The sequence below is a fragment of the Ostrinia furnacalis genome, unplaced genomic scaffold (assembly GCF_004193835.3).
Source record: "Ostrinia furnacalis isolate ACB-3 unplaced genomic scaffold, ASM419383v2 OfSCF1534, whole genome shotgun sequence".
NCBI classification, from domain to species: domain Eukaryota; kingdom Metazoa; phylum Arthropoda; class Insecta; order Lepidoptera; family Crambidae; genus Ostrinia; species Ostrinia furnacalis.
This window is the reverse complement of record NW_021131773.1, coordinates 14,149-40,236: the sequence shown is the minus strand read 5'-3', so window position 1 is coordinate 40,236 and position 26,088 is coordinate 14,149. Positions and strand designations below refer to the sequence as shown.

The 26,088-nt window shown below is 38.6% G+C and overlaps 1 protein-coding gene and 1 long non-coding RNA gene across 2 annotated transcripts; one reads left to right on the top strand and one right to left on the bottom strand.

The window, feature by feature from the left end:
- The first annotated feature begins 790 nt into the window (after window positions 1-790).
- On the top strand, window positions 791-3,052 carry LOC114353002 (uncharacterized). Its single transcript, XR_003655908.1, has 3 exons — window positions 791-830; window positions 1,978-2,095; window positions 2,912-3,052. It is a non-coding gene; the product is annotated as an uncharacterized LOC114353002 (long non-coding RNA).
- Window positions 3,053-13,713: 10,661 nt separating this feature from the next.
- LOC114353015 (uncharacterized) lies at window positions 13,714-25,082 on the bottom strand (the record flags this gene model as incomplete). The annotated part of the gene is made up of 15 exons (XM_028304815.1): window positions 13,714-14,346; window positions 14,656-14,739; window positions 15,702-15,861; window positions 16,551-16,597; window positions 16,758-16,819; window positions 18,524-18,631; window positions 19,385-19,490; window positions 19,554-19,602; window positions 20,004-20,364; window positions 20,682-20,914; window positions 21,347-22,154; window positions 22,380-22,824; window positions 23,184-23,378; window positions 23,797-24,653; window positions 24,989-25,082. Coding segments are annotated over 15 exons (3,993 nt in total), but the record flags the coding sequence as incomplete, so codon positions are not given.
- Window positions 25,083-26,088: the final 1,006 nt, after the last annotated feature.

Below are 26,088 nucleotides of genomic sequence, written 5' to 3'. Positions count from 1 at the left end.
GAAGGTCGCGGGAGGTGTCTTGATGCGGATGGCGCAGGACCGTTCATTGTGGAAAACCTTGGAGGAGGCCTTTGTCCAGCAGTGGACGTCTTTCGGCTGAAACGAACGAACGACTAATTATTATTACCGACGGGATTGCTACCATGTACCTAATTCTGAGTTTCCGATATTTCGGCACTGTTACAATCTCGTCCGTAATAATATGTAATTATGTTAGTGACCATGAAAGTTTAAAATAATGAGTTAGTTTGTACAGTTGTACTAATCTATACTTACTAATATTATAAAGCTGAAGAGTTTGTTTGTTTGCTTGTACCTACGCGCTAATCTTAGGAAATACTGAAGGCTTATAAGTTTGATGTCAACTCACACTAAGCCCTCTTATCCGATTTATATTAGTAAAAACTCATGTATTTCTGTAAGTAGGCTTTAAAAAAGCACTTTTACACGTCCCAGTATTAACCCTACCACTCCTTCAGGACAATAAATGGGCCAGTGCTGAGAAGAAGCAGCGCAAGAAACTCAGACACTATTATGAAAAATATTTTTGTGTTGGATAGATTATTTTTGTATTTATCGAGGAAGGCTTTAGGCTAATTCCAACGCCCTACAGCAGTAAAGAAAAATGTTGCAAAAACGGGAAATATTATTCAAACTATTTTCACGCGTACAAAGTCGCGGGCACAGCTAGTATTGTCATATATTTTGGGAATGACGTTTTTCTGACGTCAAATTGCTAACATTCCTTGCTATAAAAGAGGCAGTTTTGGCAGAGGCGTACATTCTGCGTTTCTGAGTCACCTGCAAAAAACATGAACTACTCACTACTGGTAAGTTTTTTTGGTTTTATTTCACTTACAGTCACAAAATACACTGGACCGCAAAGAAAAAGAAAAACTTCAATGTCTTCAAAAGTAATTACTTGACCTAACTCTATGTATATGTAGGCCAGTAAAATTATATTTTTAAATCGGAAATAATTCCTACAAAAGATTTTATTGCTTTAATGGCTTTATTGGTGGCCAATTTTAAGATTCTCCTAGGTTTTCGACTTCGACGGAGTTGTGCTCAAGTGGTGGGGGCCTCCGAAAGGGGCGTATTTTCGGTTTTCCGGTTATACCGCGTAAAGGACTTACCCTACCGAAAAGTGGTCTTCATGAAGCTTCATTGAAGGGCATTTAATCCTGCCTTGAATAAGACCAAATTCATATGTTTTGTACAAACCGTTCTCGTGCTTATCTTCGACAAAGTAGAAAATTAAATTTTTAGCGTTTAGAGTCGCATCTCAATCATTCAATCAAATCATCGTGGGTTCAATTCCCGCCTTAGGCAGTTCGATTTTTTCAAGTTATTTATAATTTTCAAAGTAGAAAATGTACGTATAATTAATAACCTTCTCTACGTCCAATAGCTCATCACCTGCAGGCTCCCAAAAATTTTTATGTAAACTGACGCTAAAGTGGAAATTTAGAAAACCTGTGTGGACTTATGTTGATAGAATTCTTAAATACTATATTAATAGAAATATTTTCTCAACTAACTATTTAGACGATGAAATTACCTAATTATTTATGCCTATAACATATTTGTAATATAACTGTACCTCTAGTAGGAAAAACTTTCGAGTTCGTTTCGTTGCGTATTCAAAGTGTCATCGAAAAATTTTGTATGAAAAATTAAACAGCGCCTCCTAGGGCGGCTATAATATAGGGGGCGCTGTTTAATTTTTCATACAAAATTTTTCGATGACACTTTGAATACGCAACGAAACGAACTCGAAAGTTTTTCCTACTAGAGGTACTGGTTATTGATTGTATCGACTTTAAAAAGTACTGTTTTTGCGCCAAACGGCGTAAACGCTCTTAATGGGCAACCAATGAAGCCATTAAAGCAATAAAATCTTTTGTTGGAATTATTTCTGAACTCACTCTCAGTCCACTGATATACCCGCCTGTAACACTTTCCGTTCTACCACAGTTCCTCCTCATAGTTGCCGTGGTGCTGGCCCTAGCAGTCGCCTCACCACAGGAACAGCGTCCTGAGGATTATGGCGACGATGAATATTAGGCTGCTGGAAGCCTAACTGCGTTGATAGGTATGTCATTATGACGGACTGTTCCCACCTCTCGTTCCCACCGCTGCAACTCCTGTGTAGCCAGGATCTACAGCTTGACTGCCAATAACCCAACCAGTGAAGGCCAAGTTTGCCCCGGGGAAAGTTAAACTTTCATTGGATCCGCAACGAAACTAATCAGAAGCACATAGGAGTTCGAAGTTAAGGTTCGACTTCCCTCCGTTGCAAAGCGGATGACAGGTGACAAACAAAGATTTAGTAACCTATATGAAAAGATATGCAACACTGACAATAAACAAGTATGTCATAGTATGTCAAACTAAAGTTAGACATCGTCTTCTCAGCCGAATGACGTCCAATAGACAAAGCCCCCCCCCCCCAAGGATCCCCCTTAATCTGTAAATCTAGATATTAGCACGTCACTAAGTACCTTGTTTAATATACCACGCAATTTTGTATACCCATTCTTATAAGATAAACGAGAACTACAGAGAACTGCTCCTGAGTCAATAATGGACCTACTACTGCTATTTCTATTAATTTATTTATATTAACGGAAGCGCTGGTAGGGTAAAAAGATTTTGAGACATGTAGAGGCTCCTTATGAGCAGAAATATTTCACGATTTGTAATTACTTTAAAATACAAATAATGAAATTTTGACTTTGACTTTAAGGATTTCCACATGGCCCGGTTGGTAGCATCAAGTACCTTTTTTCCTGTGTACCCTTGCGCCTTGGCTGATCCCTCGATGGTACAGTGGAAAACAAATTATAACCGCTGTACCCTTGGCCGTAAAATCCAACTTAATAACTGACATTGTTCTTTCTCCCTGCAGATGGTGCAAAAGTCTAAACAAACCAAGACTTAAGTAAGCAGTACTTCGATCGTTAAATACAACATAAACTACACAGTAGAAAATATTGTACCTATATAATTTTTCATTACTTTCGTAATCAACTGTTATGGTTATACTGTACAATGGATATAATAAATAAATAAATATAAAATCTAACATAATTTTTGTTTTGCCTGCATCCAGCGCCTTCCTACCTTTATGGGTTAGATAGTAACCTATAACTTTGGTCACATTATAATCTGACGGAACTCAAAATTTTACGGTGATGGTTACACCGTGTTTTAGTGTTTTTTTTCCCGCAGTAAAGTGTGCTTCAAATTCGCACCATTGAAGCCATTAGACAGAATAATAAAATGATTCTATCTTAAAAGTACAATACATTAAGGAACTTTTTTTTAATTCAAATCAAAAAATAGTCTGTAAGATTCATTGAAGTTTATGCTTTTTTTATGTGACAGGAGGCAAAATGCTGTAGGTATTATGGTATTACTTAGTGCGGGAGCTTCTTTTACTTTAAACATGATTTCGTGATTCAGGCAGTACCCAAATACGTCACATTTTGTAAAAGAAACTATCATTTCCTACGCTTTCGAGTAGATGATTATTTTTTTGAATAGCTGCGAACATCTTTTTTTTTCCAAAAATAACTAGCACGATTCTATAGTAGGTACTACTAAAGGTAACCGCCTCTGTGGTCTAGTGGTGAGACCACCTACTTCAGACGCAGAGGTCCCAGGTTCGATTCCCAGTGGGGGCAGATTTTTCTGTTCGGTTTGGTTGGTGGTAGGCCTTATTCTAAGTCCGCCTGGCTAGCTACCACTATCTAACCTAAGTCTGTCGCCATAACAGCGATGTTAACAGCATTGTTGTGTTCCGGCAGTTAGAGGTAAGATCCAGTTCCTCCGTGGTTGAGGATTCCGGGTGAAGCTCGCTTCCACCTTCGGCCTGATCATAACTTACCATCAGGTGAGATACAGGTCAAGAGCTTCCTCGTTGTGGATAAAAAAAAGGTTTTTTTTTCCTATTAGGTAAGGTAAATCGTTCTGCCACGGGAAAACAACCACTAATATTTTACGGTGTATAACTGTGGATTGACCCCACGTGCACCTTGCACCGATCTGACCCTAGTATTTATGGGGGCCAGCGCTCAATAATGCATGGATGGCTGCCAACGCTTTATGGGGTCCAGACGGTCGTATAGACGTGACAACATGTTTCAACTCGAATTCAGAGTCCAGAACAAAACTTAATTCAGCTAAATTCAATTTCAAGAATAACTTGGAGTTAATTAATTCAACTAAGAGTAGGCGCACACCGTTGATTTTAGTTGGCCGATAGTTGTGCCCGATTTTAATTTGTATGAAGAATCGGCCAAATCGAATCGGCGTAGTGTGCGCACTCCCATACAAGCCCATACTGATCAACTGCCCGACTAAACTATCGGCCGACGAAAAATCAACGGTGTGCGCCTACTCTAAATGTGCCCGCGACTTCGTACGCGTGAAAATTGTGATTATTATTTCCCGTTTTTGCAACATTTTTCTTTTGCTCCGCCCCTATTGGTTGTAGAGTGATGTTAGCCTAAAGCCTTTCTCGATAAATGAGCTATCCAACACAAAAATAATATTTCAAATCGGATCAGTAGTTATCTTATTTAGTTCCTGAGATTAGCGCGTTCAAGCAAACCAACTCTTCTGCTTGATAATAACTAGCTTTCCGCCCGCGGCTTCGCCCGCGTCGAATTTTGTCTGTCACAGAAAAACATTATCGCGCGCGTCCCTGTTTCAAAAACCGGGATAAAAACTATCCTATGTCCTTTCCCGGGACTCAAACTATCTCTATGCCAAATTTCATCAGAATCGGTTCAGTGGTTTAGGCGTGAAAGCGATACAGAGAGACAGACAGAGTAGAAGTAAAAATTCTAATCTCAGTAGGTTTGTCCGTATGTACAACACTGAAAACCAGACAACGCGACGAAATTTCAAAATCAATTGATTTTTAAATTCACATTATTAAACATTGAAAATCATCATCATCATCTCAGCCATAGGACGTCCACTGCTGAACATAGGCCTCCCCCAATGCTTTCCATGTTGCTCTCGCCCTGTCCAGCGCCTTCCTGCTACCTTTATGATGTCGTCGGTCCACCTTGTGTGAAGTGGCAAAGGGCAGGGCACATAGTACGCAGAACTGACGGCCGATTGGGCAGCAAGGTTCTGGAGTGGAGGCCGCGTACCGGAAAACGTAGCGTGTGACGTCCATTGAAAATACCAAATCACAAATGTTAAAGTATATTATTTAAGAAGCGTGTGGCTTATTTTACAAGACAATTGATACCGAAAGACGTCCAAAACCTAACTAAATAATTTATAAGTTGTCACAATAATCCCCTCCCCCTTCATAATACTTTAAGCCCCGAAAAATGTGGTAGTGATGTACGCAAACTCTATCGATACTTGATCGCGGTAATTAGTGCAGTGCATTATCGACATTATGACGGCGAGACTGCACTTTGCGGGGACGATTAGGCCAGGGATGTGAGAGGGTTGGTTTTGTCGATAAAGTTTTGGGAAATTATGCAAATTAGAACGTTTTTTTTAATATTTTTACAATGTAAAAGGTTTTTACGATAGTTCAACAATTTTTCCTATTGTTTTGGCACTAATTAAATTTTGTTACTAATTAAATTATGTATTATTAATTAAATTCTATTAACACTAAAAGTTATTAATTAAAAACCAAAATGTAATTTATTAATTTTTAATGTTATAAATATAATGTTAACAATATTTGCATGCCAGCTTCTGGTGGACTGTGCGGACATCTTAATATTGTAAGAACTTGTAGACCACTTTTCACGCAAATAAACTGATTTGATTTTGATTTTTGATTTGTTGTTTGGTGGGAAAATTAACAGCAAATGTCTTCATTGGGCGATTTCATTTATTGATTGGGTTTTATATCCCAGATATGACGTGTTTATTCAATGAGCTTCCATTCATCTCTATCTCGTACATGAACGACGCTTGAAACATTCAAACTCAAAAATAAGTTCTCTCGAGTGTTTTTTTTTATCAAGCATTGAATCACTTAATGCTGCTATAAAGCAGACAAAAAACTCGAGTGTATTCTTAACACATTATTTTTACAAGAAAACACTAAAAATTCCTATGGTACCTTGTCAAGATTGATATTTAATTAGGTATCACCTACGTAATGAATGAATGAATTTGATTATTGATGAGATGACGAGATGATTGTGTTTTCTGACACCAAACCTTTGCATGCCTCATAGGGTTCATATCCATCAAAATATCATTAGAAAATGCAAATTCATTAATCTTTATTTTTTAAGCATAGGTAAAATTGTGACATTATGGCTGTAAAAAGTAATAGTAGTATTTAATATGTTCTGCTCAAATAGCATACAATTTGTCAGACATCGATACATTTTTACCGCCGGCGCGCGTCACATCACTACTAGGCAGCAATGCAATAATTTTCGTACAAAATACAGCACTTACCTCGCAGGATACTTTCGATACTCCGCTCGCAAACATTTGTATACAGGGTGTTTTGAAGACTTTTATACGTTTTAAATGAGGAAGAAAGGTAGAGAGAATTACTTAAACTATAGTTGTTTTACATTTTACGATAGTTGTTACGGTCTCAAGCAAATAAACGAGGTTTCATCATCATCATTTCAGCTACAGGACGTCCACTGCTGAACATAGGCCTCCCCCAATTATTTCCAGATCGCCCAGTTGATAGCGGCCTGAATCCAGCGCCTTCCTGCTACTTTTATGAGGTCGTTGGTCCACTTTGTGGGTGATATGAGATTTACTTTAAAGATAAATTGAAGCTAAATTTTGCAAAAACGAGATCGGTCATGAAAATAGAAACTATTAAAAATATCGAGACACACAAAATTAATTTTATTGTTTAAGGCTCACAGATGAGTCGCGTGGTATTCATGTGTTAAAATAAACTATCCTTAACGCGAATTCTCTTTCGCGAAAAAAATCTAGAGCGTGAGCAAGAAATAAATACGATGAATATTTCCCGCTTCAAAAACTACTATGACAAAGATTTGTTGCTTAAACTCGTTTACTTAGGCCCAGAACAGACGGTGAAACGCAACTGCAACGAAACTGCAACTTTCTGATGATTCTTATGAATGAAACTGAAACTGAAAGTTTCAAACTGGTCGCGTCATGTGTGGTCTCTCAACGGACGCTATGGCAGAAACTTAGATGCAACTCAAAAGTAACTAGCAGTTGCAGTTTCGTTGCAGTAGCGTTTCACCGTCTGTTCTGGGCCTTAAAGCTTCTCAAAAAGTATTTCCGGTTGACAAAACCATCACACCCTGTATATACCGTAATGAGCGAGCACGTACAGTCAGGATGTATATTTAAATTGATATCGGTACACTCAGCCTCGCACGCTAGAAGCTGTATCCAGCTAAAACATTCAGGTAAAAGTGGGGCCAAGTTGCTAGAATATTTACATATTCATGTGGTTCACTTTGCATTCGAGAAATTTGTTGGGTGCTCTAAAATGTGTTTTCTCCCAAAATTTTAAACATCACCATATTTTATTTCTGTTGAACGACTTGTCGACCTTGTCGTGCAGGGGAAGGTTGAGGGCACAAGCGCCACGCGCGGCAGGCCACTCTTGCGCTGGACTGACCAGCTCAAAACCGCACTCAATGGTCCACTCCACAAGTGCACAAGAAAGGCTGCAGTGTGGGAGAAATGGCGACGGATTGTGAGGCTTGCCACCAAACAAGGTGTGACGATCACGACCACTCTGGCAAGAGTGTCGCGACGAAGACGAAGATTTTATTAACTTTCTTTCTTTTCTTGTCTTATGTGGTGTACCTACAATAAAGTGTGTTATATCTATTAATCTATTAGATTTTTTCTGTCGACAAGTTTATTTTCTTTGAATTTACCTGTAAAGGCATAATATCTTTTAGATTCTAGCATTCTTTTAAATAAAATTAGCATGATCATCATCATCATTTCCGTCGCCGAACATCGGCTTCCCTCAATGATTTCCATATAGACCGGTTGGTAGCGGCCTGCATCCAGCGCCTTCCCGTTACCTTTGTGAGGTCGTCCATCCACCTTGTGGGTGGACGTCCTACGCTGCACTTTTCGGTACATAGCCTACGTACATATTCCTAAGAGAAGTTTAAAGCTCATATTTTATTAACAATTTCCTAAGCTTGGCTTACACACTACCGTGCGCCGCCTAAAATACGCGATACGTCTCGACCACCTGAACGGATGATGGCGCGTGACCGGAATACCGCACCGGGTTCGATTCCCAGCAGGACCGACGATTTGATTTGTCTTGTGTTTTGGACTAATCCTATTCGTATTGGATTTGTAGAACATATCGAAAGTTTGTGAGAAATATGTTTTTCGCGGTAAAATCTACACTCGACAGCAAATAAATCGCACCACCCGCAACAAGCACTTTCAAACGTATGCATCCCCACTTCACACCAATATTGGTACCATTCAAAAGCCTAGTTCTAAACTTCATTTCATTATAGGAAAAGTTTTTACCCCAAAAATGTTTCTTTAGAAGGATCCAGAGTCACTTCTTCAAAAAATAGATAGTTACGCTTGAGCCAACTTTTATGGCTATAAAACTGTTAAGTTGGGATTAATCGCTATCCATCTGTTAAAGAGGACACGTGTGATCAAGATCATTATTTGGTTTTATAACCATAAAATTTGGTCTAATTGATCCCAGAGGTGAGCCCAAAGTGAGGTCTTTTTTCAAGTCACATTTATGGTATATGTTAATCATTTATTAAGAAATTAAATGTGTTTTTCTTTAAGGATATTTATTGGGCTTTCAAATAACACCAATATTGTTGGGGCACCATTATTGTGTCAAAAGGTAATCTTTAAAGTTCGCGTCGCGGGTGGTTCGATTTATTTGCTGTCGAGTGTATATCTATACTAATATTATAAATGCGAAAGTAACTCTGTCTGTCTATCTGTCTCTGAATCGATTTGGATGATATTTGGCATAGAGGTAGTTTGAGTCCCAGGAAAGGACATACGATAGTTTTTATCCCGGTTTTTGAAACAGGGACGCGCGCGATATAGTTTTTCTGTGACAGACAAAATTCCACGCGGGCGAAGACGCGGGCGGAAAGCTAGTATATCATAAGTTTAGAGATCTAATAGTTATTATGAAGGATTTTGACACAAGAATTGGGTATTTGATACCAGTAGTGACTGACGCCCGTATTCATGAACAATACTATGAGGTCTCACAGTGCGCGTGGACGCACAGGGTGACTCACGAACCAACCACAAAGCTCTATTCAACGCTGTGCTTTCGATTTGCTGCTTCACTTAAGCAAGCATCGTTTGTGAATACGTGTGTGAGTTTCTAGCATTCCGCCCGCGTGAAAGAAGGGCTGTTATTAGGATTTTCCCGGAAAATATTCGATTTTTTCTCGCCGTAAAATCCAATCTTGGACTTCAACGAACATAAAAAAAAGAATTGTAAAATAGGCTAGTTTCCTAAAAAAAATTTTTTAGTCTGTCAATTTTAATATAAAAAAATATTGGACACGTATATTTTGAATTGTCAATCAAACAAATAATTACAAAGTTATAGTCCGTTGAAGTTCCGCGTGACGTCACAAAGTGCTGCACTTTTACGCAGTCACTGACGTCACGGGCCTTTTCTTTAGAACCTTGGCACGCTTTATCTCTTTACATTTTCATTAGTTTTAAAAAGTGAAAAATAAGTGTCGAGTAATTTTGATAAACTGACGGACTAATTAAAACTCATGCTTTTTTACCCAGGAAACATCCCTGCGTTGTTGAGTTGTACGCTTACCAACATGTTTTGCGATTAATTTTTATATTATGGATAGATAAACAATAAAAAAATAATAAGTAACTTATTATAGTGCATTAATAGCCTTTTCCCCTGGGACAACATTTAAGAGATGATTCGGGGTACGAGACCACATTCGTGTCAATGTACAATAAAATTACTTTAACAGCACTTAAAATAGGGTGACCAGGGTTTGGGAGAGACTATTAAATCATTAATTTTAAGCTTCATGCCAAAAGGCAAGACTAGAAAAAATCGTCAAGACCTGGAGCGAGACCAAGCGCGAAGCTCAAGACCGAACGCGATGGAGGACTGTTGTGGAACCTCCTCTACCCCATCTAGAGGACATAATATAGAACCTTACCTAAGTCAAGCCATGCCAAAATGTGTTTACAAAAATTGCTTGTTTTACTGGTACTCCAGTCATTTGGAAGTTTTCCAGGAGTTAGGAAAATTGAAAATCTAATGACTAATTTCAAAACCACATTATTTCGAACCAAATGACTTTAGATGATAATTGTTCCGTGGCCTGGTACAACTACTACAGTCATTTAATTTTTTTCATGATTCTGCCAGGTAGATAGGGTAAGACTAAACATGAAAAACGCGGGATGAAAATTCTCGAGTAGCGACCACGGACCGGAAAACGTGATAAGTGTGATGTAGGCAGATCTCAGGCTGATTTTTTTTATAAAAACATTATTTACAATTTGTATTGCACAAATTACTAATAGTCCCGTTAGCCCCTCATGGTAAGCTAAATAAGCTTGTGTTACGAGTGGGCTCACCACAATAGTCGAGCGACGGTGGGATTCGGATCTCGAGTCGGCCACTCCGACCACTTCACCGTTGGGCTATCGTGTCGCTATCGAAATTCTCTCACTCTTTATTGGGATTACAAAATAATATTGAAGGAAACAGGCAGAAATTACTCTTATGGGGATTACAAAATAACATTAAAGAAAAATCGGAAATTCCTTGTCAAATACCTGTTTTATGATTATTCATCATCATCATCATTTCAGCCATAGGACGTCCACTGCTGAACATAGGCCTCCCAATGCTTTCATGTTGATCGATTGATAGCGGCCTGCGTCCAGCGCTTCCCTGCTACCTTTACGATGTCGTCGGTCCACCTTGTAGGTGATCCCACGCTGCCATGCTTATTTATTATTCACTCTTTTTTTTTTTCAAATCAAAAATGGAAAATTATATCCTGCATTGTCCACACTTTTACTACAATCATGGCCACCCTACCCAAGCCCAGGGACAGTCTCCAGGCTCGTTACCGCAAACGGAGACACTCATACAGTATTGAATTTAAAAATGGATGGACACCGTCTAGCGCCATTTAGACTCGGTTTACGCGACTATAATGTTTTATCTAAGGCTAACGCCCGTATTTACAAACATTACTATGAGGTCTCACAGTATGCGTGGACGCACAGGATGACACACGAACCAATCACAGAGCTCTATTCAACGCAGTGCGTTCGATTTGCTGCTTCACTTAAGCAACCATCGTTTGTGAATACGCGTGTTATAAGAGAACTTTGGTTACAATTGAATTTTGTAAATGGCAAAAGTTTTACACCCGGCGAACTTCGTACCGGCTATGGCCATCAGAAAAAATGAAGCATTTTAATGGTGATAGAATTTCTCGAATCGGTTCAGCAGTTTCGGAGTCGATTCAATACAAACAGACAAATATTTTCTCAGGTCTACGTACTAGAGAGCTTAACTGAGTCACACCCGTATTCACAAACGATGCTTGCTTAAGCGAAGCAGCAAATCAGACGAGCAGCGTTGAATAGAGCCCTGTGATTGGTTTGTGTGTCACCCTGTGCATCAACGCACTGTGAGACCTCATAGTAATGTTTGTGAATACGGGCGAGAGGTATGGGAGCGGCACGCGTCAGCGGGACTTCAAATAAATAAATAAATAAATAACAGTTCAGTATATACAGTGTGTCCGGTCACCAGTGTCCGACCCGTTAGGCATCCGCTAAGAAAGGCTATTACGAAACTCCATCCCTAAGGGGGTAAAACGGGATCTAGGCGTACGAAGTCGCGGGCGGCCGCTAGTTGGGTCTATAAAAGCTCTGTTACGTCACATCACCCTTCCTATGCCGCGCCCATACAGGCACAGACCCAGTAAGGCCCAGAACAGACGGTAAAACGCAAACGCAACGAAACTGCAACTGCTAGTTACTTTTCAGTTGCAGAAACTTTCAAACTGGGCCCGTCATGTGTGGTCTCTCAACGGACGGCATAAACTTAGATGCAACTCAAAAGTAACTAGCAGTTGCAGTTTCGTGGCAGTTGCGTTTCACCATCTGTTCTGGGCCTTAAGCGCTAGACTTGTAACTCCCCAGTTTCCTGTAACTACAGACGAAAACTAGTTAATAATACAGGGTGCGCCTGCACTTTATTACTTCCAGAGTGAAATATTACCTTGTAATGGCATTGCTTTTACGGTATTGCTGCATTTTATTGCAAATCCCGAGGGCTGCTGCAAGACTTCTTCCAAGCACATCAAGTGTTACATGTTTAAGTTAATACAGTCCTTATCTATAAAGAAATAAGAGCGAATTTGTAAGGAAATGTCAAGGTTGAAGTGCTGGTGGAAGACTGTGAGATGTAAGATGTTTTATTCCCATGTTTTTGATGACTTTAACAGTTTAATCGCTTGTGATGTTGAGTGAAACTAAATTGAAAGTTTTTGTTGTCTGAGGCATTTCGAGTGTACTTATTTGTTAAGATTTTTAAGAAAAACTACTAAAGCCTGGTACGTGAGCATGTAGAATTTTGTCCAATGACCCCAAGCTACATAATTACGCGCGAGCGATAAGAATGGGTAGCTTGGGGTCATTGAACAAAATTCTACGTGCTCACGCGTATGAGGACCCCACTGAAGTTTAGCATCTAGTGATTACCAAGAATGTTGATGTGAGGGAGTTTGATCCGAGCAATCCGTGCGTCATTATTGTAGTGTGCGTGTGCACTCATGGATCATTTAGCGTGTACCGATAGCACTCAAACATTAGCGGAAGAATGGTGGGGCGCGTCTTCGTAGATAAAACGATCTATAATTTGTATAAGGAATCGGCCAACACCAAATCGGTGTAATGTGCGCACTTTCATATGTTTATACTGATTAACAGCACGACCAAACTTTCGGCTGACAAAAAGCTCCTAACTATGGGGCAGATGAAACAAAATAAGTGGCATTTGCCACCAGGGTGGTAAACGCCACCAATTTAGTGCCAACCACCACCCCGGTGGCAATGTCCGAAGGGGCCAGATGGGAATATAAACGCCATCTATTTAGTGCCAACCACCACCCCGGTTGCAACCTCAAAGGGGGCAGATGGGAATAATGGATTAATTATTATAATCTATGAACAAAATAAATAATAAAAGAAGTGAAATATGATCCATAATTACTTTATTCAACCTCACGTAAAACCTATAAATACAAAGATCTAAAATTATTCTTTAAATTGCGTACAAAAATATACTTGGACATTACTGAAAGAGACACAAGAGAATAAGGACTATTTGAGCATTTTTTAAAGAGTAAAAAATGTCTAAATTACAGGCATAGCGCATAAATTAGCAAGTTCCTTCGCTACGGGACTATTCCCACCTCTCGTTCCCACCGCTGCAACTCCTGTGTAGCCAGGATCTACAGCTTGACCGCCAACAACCCAACCAGTGAAGGGCAAGTTTGTCCCGGGGGAAAGTTAAACTGTCGTTGGACCCGTAATGAAATTAAACAGAAGAACAAAGGAGGAGTTCGCTCTGTCTCGCTTGCTTAAGCAAGATGTAGATATTGTAGCTAACTATAGTCTGGTCTGTGAGCACGTAGAATTTCGTCCAATGACCCCAAGCTGCCCATCCTTATCGCTCGCGCGTAATTATATTGCTGTCGCGACTGTGCGACTGGAACCCGCAGTGAGTGTGAGGGCTTTACAATATGTACCTAATGCTGGGTTTAGTTTCTAGATTTTTACCACTTGACGTTTCAGAATCGTGGGACTATAATCGACATTTGAATCATTTGTCATGCGTTGAGTGTCTTCCTGCTGGACACAGACATACAGACAGGCAGACATGCCTCAATTTGTGCTGTTCTGTACGCTAGCTTCCGATATTTAGTTATCCATTCTAACAATTTGAGCATGATCGAACCCCTCCATTTCGTCTTTGCTCGCCGTTTTAAAAGTGGTAGATTTCTTCGCGTCATTCAGGGCCTTATAATAAACATCTTTAAGATTCCTTTTAACATCTTTACCATCTTTTTCTGCCCCATATTTGTCATCTTTTGTGAATTTATTAACCTCTGTCATGGCGAATCCATCGTAGATACTAGCTGTAGTTCTAGTGTGTTTTTTGCCAAAATTCTTCAGGAATTTCCTCTTGAATCTGTTTCTATTTCGTCTGCTTTTGATTTGGTTACTTCTGCGTCTGCAGTTCTGTTTTGGTACTTCTCTTCTAAAGCGGTAAGACGGGTTTTGGTCTTCGAATATGTTTGTCATCTGAAATATAAATTAGTCACTTATGTATGGGATATACAGTGTTGAAACAGTGGTCTAATAAGCTATTTAAACACTGCATTGAACTAAAACATCAAAGTTTGAGAAAACAGTCAAAGAGTAACGCCCGTATTCACAAACTATGCTTGCATAAGTGAAGCAGCAAATTTAGTGCACAGCGTAGCTCTGCGATTGGTTCGTGCGTCCACGCGCACTGTGAGACCTCATAGTAATGTTTGTTACGTAAGTGACAAGCTTTAAGATTGTGAAAAATGTATGCATAGAAAATTAAAAGAACATAGTAATAATTACCTTGTAATCATTGAAAGTAGCGAGCTGTTTATGAAGAAACTGTAGTTGATTCTCTAAGTAGTCTCTGATTCCAGTCATTTTACTCTGAAAATAATTCATCATCAGGTCATTTAGTAATCGGCCAGACAAAGCTTGGCAAATTTTCAACAAAAGTCATAAGTCATTATATCTACGACCCGGTGGAGTTACAGTACCCGGCAATAAATATTGCAAATCGACCTTTGGAAAGAGACAATCGGTTAATTTCGGCTTGTAGAGCGTTATCTCTGTCGCACACTACCTATACGATTGACAAAACGTCATTGACAAAACATTATTCAATGAAAATATTGTCCGAACCATTACTATTTCTCTTCGACAAATACTTTAACATATTGTGAACCACTTTTCTTTCACGACTATAAAAAGTTTTTAGCAATTTAATTTACAAAATCAATTGCACTCATTTAAAATAAATTTTGTTTACACTGACAAAACGTAATTGTCAGTCGTTGTTCAAGTGCGACAGAGATAACGCTCTACGAAACCGAAATTAGCAGATTTCTCTTTCTTAAGCTCGATGTGCAATATTTATCGCCGGGTATTGTAAATGCCTACCAGGCAGCCATGACGTCACATCGACGCTCTGGTACGGACGGGACGAACGCGGGGAAGTGTGCGGGTGAGTGCGAGGGAGAGTCGCATTCCAGCGAGGTGCGCTGTACCTCTAGCATGAACAACTTTCGTTTTCGAATCGTTTGCGTACTCGACAAAATTCGATATTAAATCTTCGAATTAAACGATAAAGTGATAATTTTGATTCTCAAAATAAGTTTCGTGCAACCATTTCTCATTATAGGTTCACTTTATGACACGTTCACAAGGGCGCTGTTGTAGTTTTTGTACAAAATCTTTTGATGACGATTCGAATACGCAAACGATTCGAACTCGAAAGTTTTTCGTGCTAGCCTTACAGTTAGCTCGATCGGGTAGTAAATACATAGGTTTTATAAAATGTTTTCTCTCCTCAGTGCTAAAAAGAGCTCTAGAAATTTAGTTTTACCAACCTTATCCTCGTCAGTCATCTCATCGTACTGCTGCATGAGATCCTGGACAGCATGGAGCGTGCCCAAGCACTCCGACCTGCTATCTCCATGTATCTCCTCCTTTTCACTAGATGGCGTTGATATCAAGTCCAGGATCTGGTCTGAAGGCTTCTCTGTAATATGGATCAGACATTATCAACATCATCAGGTTTGTTTATGCAGAACACGGCAGGTATTTGACCGCAATCGCACCTGATGTTAAATGAGATGCACTCAAGGATGGTACAGTCACGGAATGAAAAGGTTCGTCAGTTTTCAAATTGACTCCTTCAACGAATCGCGAGCACATATTACCTTTTGAAACTATGTTACAGAATAATCTCGAGTTAGAGAAAATAATCTTTAACTGTTCCTTAGTAAAGTTCAAAATTATTTAGATCGAAGTTGTTTGACGATTTTTCTTGTCAAGAGATTATTTTGATTGATAAACTAAAACCTTATTTTTGGTTCAACCTGCCATTATTATTTCTATAAAAAAAACTACATTTTGTAACATTATTGCACTGATGGGATAGAAAAATAAACAAGCAAAACCTTATTCGTTAGCAAACGTCATATTTATTTAAATGTTAGCAGCACTGTTTCTTGCACTGTAATGTTGGCAGGTTTGACTCTTACAGTACCTAGTGCAAGCGAAAACCGACACTAAGGTGACGAACCTTTTCATTCCGCGACTGTACAAAAGGTGCCCTGAAAATGATTATTCACTCAAAAATTTCATCTCCACTACAAGATCTAAACCTTCTTTTATTTATCGGAGGAAAATGGAGGATTTGACTTACACTCCCCACGCTCTGGCCAGACGGGTTGGGGAGGCCTGATGTTCGAATATTTTGTCCCTTAATTGCTTCTAATGACTTCCACACGGGAAAACGAAGATGGTCCTATTCTACTCTGTCAGAACTTTCTTAATTATGTGACTACTCAAGGCTTAGGAACGATAGTTAAATAAGTAAATGCTCAGTTACCATAGTTGTTGTCCTCACGGTAACTCATTTTTTGATCCCTGAACTCCACTTCTTGATCTGAATTCGGATTAGTCAGCCATACGAGAAAGTCTTGCAGATCCGGAGGTAGTTCTAAAACCAAAATCCGAAATGGAAATTGTCCAAAGATAAAAAAAACGGAATTTTCATTTTCACATAGACCATCAAGTTGCTTCAAGCAAGCTAGTTAGGAAAACGAACAACACTTGGATAAAAATCATAAGCTTGGGACTTGCATCAAGAATCTACAAGTCGAATGAGTCATACTTTCCACTAAACAGCGAAACCACTGTTTGATGCATTGGACTGCCGATTTAAAATTCGTGAATCGCTAGTCCGATTTCTATCGTCCACTGGGCTGTATTGTGTTAAACCCAATCCTTACAAAGCATTATCATTTAGCTGACTTGAACCCCTCCAAGCAATCTAAATTATAAGGCTTTGTAAGGAACAACCAGAAGGATGTCAACACGGATTTGTAACAAGTTTATGCATTTTTTTTTTAATAATAAGTTTGTACCATATAGAAACTCTGGCGGGAAAGCTCAGCTCAGCGGCTTTTGCAATAAAAAGGATACGGTCATTAACCGATGTTTCAACAGCTCGCTTAGTCTACTTTAGCTACTTTCATAGCCTAATGTCATATGGAATCATGCTATGGGGCAAAGCTGCAGATTTTGAAACAATATTTATTTTACAAAAACGTGCGATAAGATACTTGTATAAAATGAAAGCAAGAGCATCCCTTAGAGAATTGTTTAAAGAAATTGGCATTCTCACGGCCGCTTCACAATACATCTTAAACTGTATTCTATTTATTCAAAAAAATATTACTGAATTCAAAAAGAAAAGTGATATTCACCAAATTAACACTAGAAATAAAAATAAATTGGCTATACCCGCCTTTAGACTTAATAAAGTGTTTGCCTCTTTTATGGGACAAGGTATCCATTTTTATAACAAAGTCCCTGATAAATATAAAGAGCTACCGTATAATAAATTTAAAGATATAGTTAAAGATCACATGCTTAAAAAAGCCTATTATACAACTCGAGATTTTCTTAATGATAAGTCATCCTGGGAGTAGGATTATGGTCCTCTCATGCTCGCACTAAAAAGAATTAAAATGAAAAGTAATGTATAAACTAATAATAATTTCTCAAATGTTATAGTGTCATGCTTCTCAATCTGGACTGTTACTTAGCTTTATTATTAGTTTTTTTTTTTAAAAGAGATAACTTGGAATTGTCATTCTCACTAAAATGTCTCTGGGGTGGTGGCGTAGTGAGGCGGGTCGTTACATTCCCTCTAATATGGTCGAGTGAAGCGATGGCTGGTTCACTCGTCATGTCTGTGAACAGGCGCTGCTTTCGGGGACTGGTCAATCCAAGTTATTCAAATTTATGTATGCGAGTCATTTCTACTAGTATCTTAATATGTAAGTCTAGATATTAGCACGTCACTACCTTGTTTAATATACCACGCAATCTTGTATACCCATTCTTATAAGATACACCATACAAGAATGCATGGTAAATTCAGTGAACTGCTCCTGAATCGAATGTACCTACTACTACTATTTCTATTTATTTATATTAACCGGCAGACAGTGGTGACTGAGTTTGTTGCGGCGCTTCTTCTCAGCACTTGCCAAATGTTGGTCTCGAAGCGCTGGTAGGGTAAAAAGATTATGAGACATGTAGAGGCTCCTTAAGAGCAAAATGACGAGTTGTAAGAACTATTTATTAGTCCAAACAAATAAAGAAATTTTGACTTTGACTTTGACTTTGTACTCACTGACACAAGTCTTCTGCTGCACCTGGAAGTCAATGAGGTCCGTCATGAGCCTCACTAGCTGCTGCATCAGGGATGTCGTCATGCTGTCTTCCTTCTCATCTTGACGCACTGTGTGGGAATATAAATAACATTTTTTAATTGACACGGGACTATTCCCACCTCTCGTTAACACCGCTGCAACTACTGTGTAGCCAGGATCTACAGCTTGACCGCTAATAACCCAACCAGTGAAGGTCAAGTTTGCCCCGGAGAAAGTACTGTCATTGGACCCGCAACGAAATTAATCAGAAGGACATAGGAGGACAAAGTTAAGGTTCGACTTTCCTCCAGTGCAAAGCGGATGACAGGTGACAAAACAAAGAATAAGCGACTACTACTCATCATCCTCGTGCCATTTAGTCTCCACTGCAGGAGCATAACCCTTTCTAATTTGAAAACCAGCGTCGTGGCCTTCCCCACCATGGGCCACGGCATATGCTGAGTGGAGTCCTATTGTGATGGATGCAATGGGTATCGCTGTTGCAACAGGGTGGCCGTGGCACTGCTCAGTTCACTTTTTATTTCTTTGTAATATTTACTCGTATGTGCTAATTCTGTCTTTCTTCCGTATACTTTCTTTGTTCTCTGAGTGCTGTTCATCGTAATAAATATTTATTTATTTTATTTTATTTATTAGGACAACCAACAAGACAAACACGCATACATGAAATTACTATTTATTTCTTTCTTACTTTCTAATTTACTAAACGCAAATGAAGGACTTTTAATTGCCTACACTCCTCATGCTGACCAGATAAGTTGGCCACTAAAATGGAAATAACATCTATGAGGAATGTATCCCGTTTTTTTTTGACATCTCACCTTGAACGTTTTTGGTCTGCTGCACAGCTTTTGCGGCTTCTTTGCATACCTCCTTCATCTTAACTGTCAGTTGTGCAAAACTGCCAGTTTTCTCATCTGCATCTGCCTAAAATGAGAACTGTTCTTTTATTTGTAAAAAGGAATTAATTGTGGTTAAATCTATACTTACTTCTTCATATCTAGCTGCCCTTTTGTTGTATTTGGTATACATGTAGTTTCTGGAAATGGTAATATAATTAACACAAGAGCAACATTATCGATGCAGCATAGCGATTTTGCGACTTCGTGCGTTCGGACACGGTGTTAGAATCGCACGTTTTAGCGACTGTTGTTGCTGCAGAGCGTCAGAAAAGAGACTCAATCGCCACGTTTGGCATTTTTACGTGTGCGGTGTGGAATGTATGCTCGCTAAATTCAGATTCTAAAAACATTTCTCTGACTGCGCCAGAAGGAGGGTCCTTCTGGTGCAGTCAGGGAAAAAGCAGCTTAATCGCTGATTTCCGATGCTAAAAATAGCATGTCTTCTGTGGCTCTAATAACTGACAAATAATTGTATTACAGGAAAACTGCTTGCCTGTAATTCGCTCTGCGCATCACCCTCCTTTGTTTCGTTTTATACTTGCTCTCAAATTTATCTTTCCCTCGAAAATTGTTAGCAATATTCTTCACTTTCTCGTGTATCCAATCTCCTGATTTCTTCATAAAGTTTAGATTTTTAGAGTTCCTTTTGTCTATGACTGTATTGTCTATGGGTTCCATTTTGACACCGTATTCATCGTCGTAAATGTCATTCCAGAAAATCAAATTGCTATCTTCAGGTATATTTCTTTTGACTACAGTTTTGTTATCAAAAGTTACTTCGTTTTTGGTAAGAATGAGTTTTTCTGCTGGTTGGGATTGAGTCGCTATAGCGGTTATGGTTTCTGTAGCAGAAGTTAAAGCTGTTGTTGTACTTACGTCTTCTTTATTGATTGTGATCACTGTAAAAATAATTTAAAACGAACTTGTAATCATCAATGTAAAAAAAATCCTGATAGCGACAAAAACCCAATGGTATCTGTGTCGAAATGCTGTGGAATTGGATATTTAGCTTCCAAAATGACGTATTCCACTTTGAGCACCCGCTATAATAGCACCTTCACGAATAGCACCTGACCTTTTCCTCTTCGAACACCTATAATTTTTCGTGGAACGTCATTTATTTTTATATCGATAGGTGCTCTAAAGAATAGGTCAGGTGCTATTTGGGCGGGTGCTCGTAGAATACTTCTCTCCAAAATTTTGATTAATTACTTACCTGGACTAGCACTGGTTATTTCATCTTTCCCATTCATAACGCTTGTATTTACTTCACTGACAGCATTTTCAGTAGATTTATCACTATCTTCTATGGCCATAAGTACCCTTGATCTATGTCCTATATTTTCTATCATATCCGAGTCGTACATGGGAAATTCAATGTTGATAGAATCGTTGCTCGTTGGTGTTGTACTCGCATCTGATTTGGTTATTAGTTTGATTATATTTGATCTGAAATTAATGCCTTTATTTACATATTATTTTCTATTCAACGTCTATTTTTAAACGATGTGTGGCTAAAGAATTTCATATTTTTATTAATCAATCTATTCCACTAAATGATTGAAACTTAATGATATTTTAAAAGGTTTTACAAAGTGTTGTAGTGGTAAGGATTACAAATACCTACATTAAAACAGTAATTTGGAAAATTAAAACACAATAAACGTAAGAATGTGTGTAGTATTTAGTCCATAATGGAAAACTAATAAAAGACAATGCAGACGTACTGTGGCTGAAATGATGATAATGATGATGATGAAGACAGTGTAGCTAATAAATATCAGAACAATAATTATGATTTATAAAATGTAATCGATGACAAAGTGCACAATACCATTTAGCATGTCTTTTTCATTGATACATAAACATGAATAAACTTACTTAGGTTCATTTGTCTCAGAACTAGTGTCCAATCCAGCCATGACACTGAACCAGTTAGACATCAGCATAAAGAAGTCACTGAGATCCATTTCTGACTTATTCCTTGGTGCATTTAGATTTAAAATAGTTGCTATTAAGTTGTTATCGGGAATAACTGCTAGGCCATTTGAATGACTATCACTTGCATTATTTGCTGTTACATTTTCTTTGAGTCTGTCTGTTTCATTCAAAATCAAAGATTTTTCTTCAATGATCTCCAATTTGTTTGTAGTTTCGTTCACACTACTGATGTTATGATGATGATGATCAGAGTGATGATGATGCTTATGGTGATGGTGGTGATGCTCTTCAGCAGTTTTGGTATTCTTATCAGTGCTTGGTTTATCATCGGCCTTAATCGCCCCAAGACCGCTTATACCTTTAACAATCAGTTTATCTTCCAAACTTTTCTCATTTTCAACGAATTCTTCATTACTCTTGTAGTTTTCCTCATCAGGTACAGATTTTAAGGATCTCCTGCCACTTTTAGCTAATGTAAACACTACAGCGTTGTCTGGATATTCGTTTGGTTGTTCTCCCTTCTTGGTACTTGCATCGTTCGCCATCATTTGGCTTTGTTGCTTCTGTATTGCGCTGAATAAAGCATAATCAGTATTTAAAGGCAAAGTGGTCGAATGGAACGGCGGAAAGTATTTGTTTTTGGTTACTTTCACGTGCTTTTCTAACACTTTCATAAGCTCGATGGGACTGTCCTCTCTGGAAGGAGTTGTTGGGCGTATTTCAAATCTGATACCTTCTGACACTTTGCCTGAAATATTATAATAAATTATTTTAAATTTAAATAGATAAGGAACATAAGCATTGTTTTGTTACCAAAAGTTAGAGAAAAGAGTTTTATAGGAACAAGAAGTTAAATTGGAAAACTTTATGAAAAGCAGCAGCTACTAATCGACTTCAGGGGTAATACAGAGATGAGACAATCCTGTCTAATCCTGTCTGTACAGTGTTACAAATTAATTGTTATCAGACTTACTTTTCTTGAATCGGTCAAACAGCGCGTCTTTGAACGACCGTCCTTTCACAGACAATTTGATTCTTCTCTCAGCATTCTTCCCATCCGTTGCCTTCTCATTCCTCGATTGCTCCTTCCTGCCTTCCAGTACCCCGTAATCACTGTACACCTGCGCCATTCTTGCCAAATTCTCAAATTTATTATCCGAATAGTTCTCAATGTACTCCATATCGTTTAGTTCGGTCTCGGAATTGTCCGCTTCAGATGACGCGTCTTTAGTATTAGCTGGGAGGTAGATTTTGTTGAAATTTTGGACGTTCTGCATGGCTGCTTGTTTGATCATTGAAGAGAGCTCGTCAGGGTATAAAGGCATGGGGCCTTTCCAGTTCGGGTTGTGGACACCAGGTGGATTGTATTTGTAAGGGTTGCTTGGGACCTTGAAGTCTTCTACTTTATAATCCTGAAACTACTAATAGTTAAGGCTGGTTTGCACGGTCAAATTTTATAAAAAACATCGGTTATAGTTACGGTTAAGGTAGAGGTGGTGCAACTTAGCCTAAGATGGGATTATGTATTGTTACAATTAAATCTAATTTGCCCCAAAGCATGAGACAGTATAAAGATCTTGAACTTTTTTCAAGTAAATAATCACTTATTTTGGAATGTCTATGACTAAAATACTTATCACTAGCTCTGGCCCTTCATCAGGTCATTTAGTCTCCACTGAAGGAATAAGACTCCATCTAATTTACCAGAGGCAAAGCCAAAACGATTGAGGAGGCCATAATGCCACTTTAATGAAGAACATCTCAGATCTCTACTAACATCCATTCGCTTCTTCCTATCTTGTCCCTTATCCGTATCATCGTGACCTTCATTATCATCAGCGAGCACCTCATTCACGTCTTCATAGCCAAGTCCCTCCTCATCCTCCTCCTCAACTTGCATCAGCTTCCTGAGGTGAGGCACTCTTTTCAGCAGACTTGGCGTGTGCCCCATTACGTTCATAGGTTTTGATATCTTACGCTGTCCATTATTTCTGTGTAGAAGGACAAAATAATAATGTAGGAAAAAATCATAACGACCAAACTAAGTATTCTTGGCACTGTAGAAATATTTTTTTTACAAATCCAAGGGACTGTAGAGCTGAATATTTGATATAAATTAGGGTATAATGTATATAAAAAAGTGGTATTAAAAAAGGTTTCTTTTCTTGGTTTTAGAAAAGGAAGCCAAAATAAGACCATTGTTCTAGGATATCTCCTAGCTAGCCGTTCTATTAGGGCGTTTTGATCCGGGCGTTAGTCGTCCGTTTGCAAGACCGCACACAGAAAATTATATGACAACTGCGTTGGAATAATTATGTGCGGGCTTGCAAATGCACGAATGACTTCTTTTCAAAACTTCAAATTTGAAAGAGCCCATAATATACTCACACAATCGTAGACACACTCAATATCACGTCATAGCTTGGAGTAGCACTTGAGCTTGACGTTTTCCCCTTCTTCTTACTCGAAATCATATTGAAGAATTCTCTGTCCAACTCCCCAACTCGTTTCTCTCCTGCTCGATTATTTTCAACTCTACTATCTCCGCGATGAGTCCCAAATAACTTATTTTCATCTTTATACTTAAACTTTGATATAGCTTTCTTAGTAGTCTTCTCATTTTCAATTTTAACATTAGTTTTATGCGTTTTGACGTCCTTATTCTTATGTTTAAAAAGGACATCGACCCCAAATGGGTCAGCCATCATTTCTGGTAGACTTTTGTCTAGAAACTGATCTAGAAGTTCGTCGAGTCTTTGGCTGTTTTTGTAGAATGGATGCTTCAGTTGTTTTTCGTGGGATTTCGAGTCTTTCGGCGCGTGAGAGCATTTCGGCACTTTCTTTTGCTTCTCGGTGTCATGAGGTTTGTATTGAACTAATATTTGCTTCTTTTCGATGACAAACCCTGTCGGCTCGTCTGAACCATTGACAAATCTTTTGTATTTATTATTTTTGTTAGATACGTTAACACTTGAGTATGGAGGGTAGAAGATATTGAATTTGTTGAGTTCTGCTACATTTGGACTAGGCCCATTATTGTCTGTCAGTAAATCATTGTCAGTTTGTACATTGTCAACTTCTTTCTTGGAATTGTAACGAAGAAGAGCTTTAGGATTACGAATTCGTAAAGACCTTTTGGATCGGTCGGGGTTGAATTTGTTTTCGTAATTTGTAGGCGCGTATTCGTTGGCGCCTTTCTTCAAATTGCGAATTTGCGCATCGGTTTGTATAAGTTTTTTGTAGAAATCTGCAATTTTTAAACTTCATTGTACAGTCAGCGTCAAACAGTTTGTGACACCCAAAGTAGCCAAAAAGTCACACGTCTTTTTACAATTGGATTTGTTGAAAAACTGGAAACGTTTTTCCACTTTGGGACTCACAAACTATTTGACTCTGACTGGACCAAAATTGTCAGTGATTAAAACCACAAAGATTTCTAAGCTAAAGTAATTTCAATTCAATTATGGTGAAATGCAATTCGCATCATCTAAAAAAATATAATTGCAGACAGACACAGAAGAAAACTTAAAATTAGTTTTTAATTTAATAGGAAAGTGAAATTTAAACACAACTACAACTAACTTCTCAACCGTTCGCTGCTCAGTCCATCGTTCAGTTTGTCAGCGTCCAGAACGCTGGACAGCCCGCTGTCCAACCCAGACTCCTCTAGAGAGTTCTGGAACAAAAATGTAATGAAAATATACACACACAGGAACACATATTTGAAATACTGTAAATGGGTAAATGTATTGGAATATAATAGGAATTGTTTATGTAGCACAAAGTATTTCAAATGTTACAAGTAACGGGACTATTCCCACCTCTCTTTCCCACCGCTGCAACTCCTGTGTAGTCAGGATCTACTGCTTGACCGCCAGTAACGCAACCAGTGAAGGTCAAGTTTGTCCCGGGAGAAAGTTAAATTGTCATTGGACCCGCAATGACAGTTTAACTTTCCTATATCCTATATGTAACAAGTAAGCAAAAGACAAAAAGTGTGCCACGACACGATGCTGTTTTTGTGACAACGGCTGATTCGGACTGATCGAGTTGAGATCCGAATAACCCATGCATATTGGGGCACAAGGGGTCACCGGGATTGTAAATTTTCAGCCAGTTCTTTGCTAGTGTGTTTTTAGACCTCACCTTTTTTATCTGATGTCTTTCTTTAACCTGAGCATACCACAGGTGTCTCAATTTTAACTAAATAATACCCCTTTTATAACAATTTTCATCTTAAAACAACCCTTATTCCCCCAGGCTAATTACCACAGCTCTTTAAAACGAAAAACCACATAATTCAACACTGTAACAAAAATATCGCAAATTGCCGCGGCCGCTTAGGCCCACCTGAGAGCTTTTAAATAAAACACCCTAGACATGTTTATTGGTAGGGTTAATTTTCAAAATGGCGACAAAATGGGCCACTCCGACACTAATAGACTTGTTCCAAGCGTTTAATTGTGGGAAAATGTTGCCAGTGGTTATAATGGAGCTGGTTCTGTCTGTATGGTTTTTTCACTAAATGTAATTTTTTTTTTTCAATTAGGCTTTTAAAAAGCGCTTTTACACATCACTATTAAACCCCCACTGCTTTAAGATAATAATATGGGACAGTTCTGAGAAGAACCAACCAAAAAAGTCAGTCACTATTGTTATCCTCTTTTTTCTAAATCCTACTT